This window comes from Urocitellus parryii, chromosome 12 (assembly GCF_045843805.1).
Source record: "Urocitellus parryii isolate mUroPar1 chromosome 12, mUroPar1.hap1, whole genome shotgun sequence".
NCBI lineage: Eukaryota > Metazoa > Chordata > Mammalia > Rodentia > Sciuridae > Urocitellus > Urocitellus parryii.
Genome location: NC_135542.1, coordinates 42459912 through 42466641, shown reverse-complemented (window position 1 = coordinate 42466641; position 6730 = coordinate 42459912). Strand labels below are relative to the sequence as shown.

The following is a 6730-nucleotide window of genomic DNA, read 5'->3' as shown; positions in this document are numbered from 1 at the left end:
GGGACAGAATTTGAACTAGTGTCATTAAGGAATAACATTTGAATTGCATCATTTAATTGCTATTTATTTTCATAAACATGAGGTATTTCAAAGTGCTATAAGATGCAGCACTAAATATATACATTTTGAAGAAATTAAACACAGAACTTTGCATTTACCCAGTTCTATGCACCAAACATGAACAAATACATTAACAGGAAGAAACAGGCTAGGAAAAGGCATATATATATAGTAAATTTCTTTACAAAAGTTTCTTAGTTCAAAAAGTGATAAAGTAATATCTACTCAAAACTTTCACAACTCATTTTCATACGAAAATATAAGTATCAAATTTAGTTATGTATCAGCATTATACTAAAGTATACAGGCAGTGTAAGAATTAGTACAGTACATAACAGAGATTAACAATATATTTGTATACAAAACATGCTCCTCAAACATTGAGGTATTATTACAGTACTTAGGTGTGAACTTCCAGTCTAATACTGGCCGCAAAAGCCACCTCTCATTACCCAGGACGTATACAAAAGGCGGGTGTGTCAATGGTATTTACAGAAATGTTCCCCAGGGGCATCAAATGGCAACCCCCTTACATGGCATCTGCTGGAACTTAAGCACCATTGTAAAAAGAAGGAATGACTCTCAGTTGTTTGAAAACTTGGAACGAACAAGGTGACTTCCACAGCCCCAGAGGCTCCCAACTGTCATGAACTTCCTCGGCTGTCACAGAAGTGAGGTGCAGGAAACTGCAAAGCCACCCAGCACCCCATCACGTGGGCTCTCCGAGGTCCTGGTAGAACCCCTACATGTCCTGCCCCCCACCCAGATCCAAATGACAGGGGACCGATTTGAAAGTAAACCAACATTCTTAATGTCAACACAATGTTTGTTTAAAAAAAAAAAAAATCAAAATGTGCAAAGTGGCAGTGACTGTCCATTTGAGAAAGGTTTAGCAAGTCCGAGCGAGTTCGATTTTCTTTAGCAACTGCTGCTGTCTTGCCTGCAATTTCTCCTTTTCCAGCAGAAGCTGGTGCTCCTCGGCCTGGAGGGAGTGGACATACTCGGTGGCTTTTTTCAAAATGACCACCTTGGCGGCCTTCTCATTCTTGACCAGCTCCGGCACGTGGTCCCTGAGCGTGAGGAAGCTGGATCGCAGGTCATTGCGGCGCTGGCGCTCCAGGATGTTGTGGTTGCGGCGACGCTCGCTGTCCTCGGAGTCTGAGTTTCGAGGGCTCAAGCTCTTGGCCTTTGGTGGGATGACGCTCTTGAGGGGACGGGGGGACACCTCACTCTTGATCTTCTTCTGGGGTGGCGCATCCTCACTCTCCACATAGGGAGAGGGTGCGGCATAGTTGTGCTGCTGGTGGATGGGGACACAGCGTTTGAGGATCAGCTCACTGGACTGAGCCCTCCCCAGGCCCAGGGCTGCGTTCTTGGGGCGCACGGTGATGGTGAACGTGGTGACAGCCTTGCTGTTGGAGGAGGAACGGCGTTTCTCCACAGTGACCACATCGATTTCCTCTTCTTCATCTTCCTCCTCATCATCCTCGTCATCTTTGATTAAAGAATGGAGGAACATTCATGTGAGACAAAATGTTTGTGTCTAAGTCCCTTAGGGCAGTCTACAGCAGGGTCTGCTATTATTGTGGATCCATCAACATGCTGACAGAATGTACTTATTTTGTCTCTTTAAATATGGAAATAACTTTTCTTTCCCCAGACCCCTAGGGTACTATCAATTTCCTTTCAAGATTTTTGCAGGTGGGACTGAAGGTGGAGCTCAGTTGTAGAAAACTCGCCAGCATGTGCAAGCCCCTGGGCTCCACCCCCAGCACCAAAACAAAAACAAAACAAAAAACTAGCAGATGGCAGAAATACAAAGAATCTGAGCCTGAGGTCCAACAGAATCCTGGCTCCATGGTACACTAACTGCAAGATCCTGGGCAAGGTACCGGAACCTGTCTAAGCCTCAGTTTGTTAGCTCTGCAATGGGGATAATATCACAGCACCTTTGAATTTGGCAAAGACTATGTAGACTTAGCCCAGAGTTGGGCTTAGCAGACAGATGCTCAGTAATGGGAGCTTTTAGCATAATCGCCAGGCAATCTGCCCCCTGGACTCATGCACATTTCCATCTTTGCATTTCAGGAGTCTCATTTGTCAAAACACATGGCTGAGTTTGATTTTCCCTCCTTAAAACTTGAGGAACACGTTTAATTAACTAAGGAAGAAAAATAACTTTAGTTCCACAAATGTGAGTTTCTTACAGTAGGCAGTTTTGCATCTAGCAAAGATCCAATCTTAACTACAGAGCCCTAACCCACAGAAGCTACACACCCCTGAACGGGAGCAGTTCCTAAGTCACCAACAATAACAGCAACAACAAAACGTGTAGCAGCTTGTGTGGGTTTTCCCTCCTCTCCTCATTTACTACCATGCTAGGATAGAAAATTATTGTTTAAAATGCAAGCATGAAAATCAAAACACATCTTCTGCTTGATCTGATGGGGACCGGAAAGCTGAACAATTGTGGGATTTGTTCTAAAGCAGAAATGGGAGGCTGTTCCAGTCTGTGGGTCCCTTTAAGCCAGTGTTTTGGTTTTCTGCCAAGAAGACAGCTGTTGGAAGGAAATGCTTCCTCACCGAAAGCTGTCAAGGCACAGACATTAAAGGGACAGAGCCCTTTCCAACTGCAGGCTTATCACCAAGTTCCCTTCCAGGAGTCTCAGAAGGATAGGTTCCCAGCCCTGAAGGAAACTTAGGCTTTTTATCCATCTGCATTGTGAAAACACTGGTTCTCAAAGTCCAAGAAGTCTCCAAGGACAAGGGCTATTCTAGTATTGGGGTGGAGTTCTGTACCTCCAGAGCTCAAGGCAAAAGCTAGGTGTTTTTTTTTAAAACCCTTCTCATCCATTTAAGATATAAAAACTCACTAAAGAACTAATCTCAGAGTCCTAAGGGATGTTTGCATTCCTGGAGGGGCTGTAAGTGCCCACCCTCACCTTCAAGAGCTCAGGGTAACAAAACACAACCCAGGTCTCCAATGAAGCTCCGTATTCCCGCTAGGAGACAAAACTGGGTCCAGTTTTCACTACACAATGGAAAGAGGAGCCCCCTTGAGAATGTGCACAGCCGCTGCTGCACTTGCTGCCAGCTGTTGAAGGGGAGGGAGGGCGCCCTGTCACCCCCAGCCTCTCAGATCCTTGGCCCGGCTGCTGGCCAGGCACACCGCCGCCTGCTGGCCACGCACCAGGAGCAAATAGCCCACCACCCACGGAGGGCCGGGGGAGGGGGAAGACCAACGTTCAGGAAAAAAAGAAAACCAGCACCCGCCATCTGTACAGTCTCCTAACTTCTTGTGCCCTAAATAGGATCTTGTATAGCCCTTGTGTCTTTTTGGGGAGTCTTTTCCCGTCTGACCTGGGACTGAGTCCCTTTCCACCTTGGCGCTAACAAGTTTCTGCCCTGGCAAAGAACCCAGCAGCCCTTTAACCCCTACCCGAGTTGGCCACCAACTTTTCCCAGGGTGGGAACAGGGTGAGGCCAGCCGTGGCCCAGAATAAGGTTCCCAAAGAAGGTGGGAACAACTTCAGGGAGGTGAAGTTGGGAAGAGGCACTTGCTACCCCAGCAGCTGTCTGTCTTCGACCCTAAGAGACGCTGGTGGGAATCAGGACCTATGGACCACCAGCGCTGCTGCTCCCCAGAGTCAAAACACCAAAGCTGACAAAGGGACCGCAACCCTCAGCTCCAGGGCCCCAGGGCGGCAGCCAGACCGGGACACAGGCTTTACCTGAGTCGCTCAGGGTGTCCTCTCCGGAGGTACTGAGGGCCTTGTGGTCACCGCCGTTGGCAGGGCGGCCGCCTAAGCGCGGAGGGGCGGCCACCGCGGCACTGGCTGGGGCTGCTGCTCCAGCAACCGCAGCGCCCACGGCAGGGGAACCAGCCGGGGCAACCGGCACAGGCGCTGGATCCCGTTTGTTCACCGGGAAGGGGAAGACGACGGCGGGATCCACGCACTCGGCGGCCGGGTGGGCAAGCTCCGTGGGTAAGGCAGCTCCGGCTCGGCCAGCTCCGGCCGTCCCGCCGTGCCCGCGGCCCGCAGGGCTGGCAGCTCCCGCTCCCGGGGTGGCGGAACCCGCGGCCGGTGGCCCGCGGCCGTGCTGCAGCTTCTCGCTCACCGCGCGCTCCAGCTTCTCCCGAGCGGAGAAGCCGCTCCACATGCAGTCCTGGAGGATGACCGGGTTGGGGGTGAGGCCGCCCAATCCCCCCAGGCCGAATGCGTCCTCCTCGGCGGGGTTGCCCCACAGGTCGGCCTCGGGCAGCAGCATTTCGGTGGCCCAGTGGGAGGGCTCCGGACTCTGCTCCGAGAACCCACGGCTGGGCGACAGGGGGGGCGTAGGCAGCAGCTCAAACTTCTTCCAGATGTCCTCCCCCGGGGGGGTCGAGTCGGGGCCGCCGAAGTAGAAGTCATCTTCGTCCGGGTAGAAGCAAGGCTGCAGCGAGTCAAACTCGAGGTCTGGGTTCTTGCAGATCATCCCCGGCATGGTGGACGCGGTGCAGCTCGGCATCGGCTCGCCTCCTCGCCGGCGACTAAGCGCTTCTTTCCGCTCTGCTCTTTTTAATACCGGGGGTGCTTCCTTCCCGTGGGGTATGCGAAGGGCGGGGGCCCGCGCCAATCTCCAACGCTGCGACCAACGACACACCAGGAGAGAATGGGCAAGAGTAGATTGGGGGACAGGAGTGGGCACCCCCTCTAGCCCAGTCACCCAACCTCCCTGGCCAGGCCCCCCCTCTCCGCCCAGAGCTCCCGAAGGTGGAGGAAGTTCTGCTTCTCGTTCTCTCACTCCCTCCTTTTGTGTACAAGCTGTCTACAACAAGGGGTGGGAGGGGGCATGCAGATGCAGGGGGTGGCGTGGCTCTGCAACTTTGCAAACTGCCATTTCATTCACACAAGGCACTGTCTGGGGGAGGGGGCTGTTCAAGCTACAGAATCCTAGTTCTTTACTAGCACGCCAACAAACCCCACTCGCACCATCGTAGGGCCAGCTGCTCGAAGGAAGTCCCGGCTCTGCAACCCGGCTGCCGGGCATAGGATTTCGAGTACCCTCCCTCGATCCCCTCTTTGTAAAAATGCAACCTTGGTAGTGCAAATCATAGCAGGGGATTTAGGAAACTTTGCAAATGGAAAGAGCCTTTCTCTAGACAGAGACCAACAAGAGGCACCCAAATCCATAAACCTCACCCCTCCTCATTTGAGCCGATGCCCTTTGGCATTCACCCGTCGCAGGGATATCCCTGCCAATAGCTTATTTTGAAGCTATCCAGCCCCTCCCCCTCCTTCCAAGTCCCCAACAACGACCTCTTCCTGGGAAGGGGGCGGCTGAGCCCCATCCTGGGAATGGTGCAGGGGCGCCGGCGCGGGGAGGGTAGCAGGGAGAGCGCGTCTCCTCTAAGCTGGAGCGGTCGTGACCCAGATTACCACCGCGGGCAGCCTCGCCCCGACTAACCCCCTTTCCTTCCTCCGATGGCACCATTTGGAGAAGAGCCCCGGCTTGGGGTGGGGACGCACCGGCTCCTCGTCAGCTCAAACATAGACAAATCTTCTAGAGCAGGGCGAATTTCTTTTCGCTGAAGCCATTACTCTTTCCTTGCAAAGGCTGTAAAAGGATTAGGGCGGGTCTCCTCCAGCCCGGGTGCCTAACGGGCTGAACTGGCTTTTCAGGGAAAACCCCGAGATGGTTTTGTTTCGGAAGCATAAACAGTCCCCCGGGCACATTCGGACGCCTGGTGCGCGAGCCGCGATCCCGTCCAGGGCTTGCCTTGCCGCGGCGCTCCCGCTCCCCGGGCGCCTGGCGGTTTGCAAGCCCCGCTCCTTACCTCCGGTCGACTGCCGGGGATCCGGAGGCGATTCTGCGCTGGGGTCTCCGGGTGGGCTGTGGGGGTGGGGGGGTCCTAGGGCGGCTGCAGTCTGTGAGCGCTTGCGCCCAGCTAGCGCTCGCTCGGCTCCAACCCAGTTCCCAGGAGCCCCCCGCATCCACCCAGCGCGTCCAGACAGATGACTGTCACTGGCTGCGCTTTGAAGCTCGGGAGATATTATTAACTGAAAAATCTGACACACCCGGGGGGCGGGGAGAGAAGGGGGCTGTGGCGCAGACAAGGGGGAGGGAGAAAGGCAGAGGAAAGCGGCTTTACCCCGCCCTCTTGATTTCCATAAAAATCAGGGGAGGCGCCAAGGCTTTCGCGCCAAAAGCCACTTGCTTTTCTTCTTTGCAGTGGAGGTTGCAAAGCTGGGAAGCCCGGGATGTTCTCCTCCCGCCCTTTTGGACCCCCGGGCTTGCACCCGGTGCACTCCGTGAACCAGCTGCTCGCCGAGCGGTGCAATGCAGCAACCACCAAGTGGGCCTGGCAATTGCTTGACATTAAAAAAAAAAAAATTAAAAAAAATTTTTTTTTCTGAAGGGCTCTAGGGTATAGGCTAGGGAGGGGGAACCGAGGCTTCTAACCCAGTCCCCGCCTAAGCTGCATTTGTGTGCAGCTAAGCTCGAGGCCAGCGTTGAGCAAGATCTTGCTCGGGTGTGATCTGCGAGAAGGGCTACGAGGGTGCAAAATGGGAAGGAGCGGACGCGCCCATTTAAGAACAGACCGAAGGCTTTTTCTAGTCTCAAATGGAAAGGAGGAGAGGGGCGCCCCCCTTGTTTGAAAATAAATAAGTGCGGGCTACCAGGGTGG

General features: G+C 53.7%; 1 protein-coding gene across 3 annotated transcripts; it reads right to left on the bottom strand.

Moving 5' to 3' along the window:
- Positions 1 to 892: 892 nt before the first annotated feature.
- Mycn (MYCN proto-oncogene, bHLH transcription factor) lies at positions 893 to 6035 on the bottom strand. 3 transcript variants are annotated; one of them, XM_026409497.2, is made up of 3 exons: positions 3942 to 4569; positions 3787 to 3863; positions 893 to 1537 (listed from the first exon to the last, which is right to left on the bottom strand). In XM_026409497.2, exons 1-3 carry the CDS (start codon positions 4567 to 4569, stop codon positions 950 to 952), a joined length of 1293 nt encoding a protein of 430 aa, XP_026265282.1. In that variant the 3' UTR covers positions 893 to 949. The 3 variants fall into 3 exon arrangements, with proteins under 3 accessions (XP_026265282.1, XP_077648214.1, XP_026265213.1); XM_077792088.1 differs by lacking the exons at positions 3787 to 3863; positions 3942 to 4569 and adding an exon at positions 5879 to 6035 and having other exon boundaries at positions 893 to 1554; XM_026409428.2 differs by having other exon boundaries at positions 893 to 1554; positions 3792 to 4569.
- Positions 6036 to 6730: the final 695 nt, after the last annotated feature.

Excerpts from the sequence above, each read along its gene's own strand:
- Mycn (XM_026409428.2), bottom strand. The coding sequence starts at position 4,569 with ATGCCGAGCTGCACCGCGTCCACCATGCCGGGGATGATCTGCAAGAAC. Across the intron at positions 1,555-3,791 it reads GGACACCCTGAGCGACTCAG|ATGACGAGGATGATGAGGAG; the intron begins GTAAAGCCTGTG and ends CTTTAATCAAAG.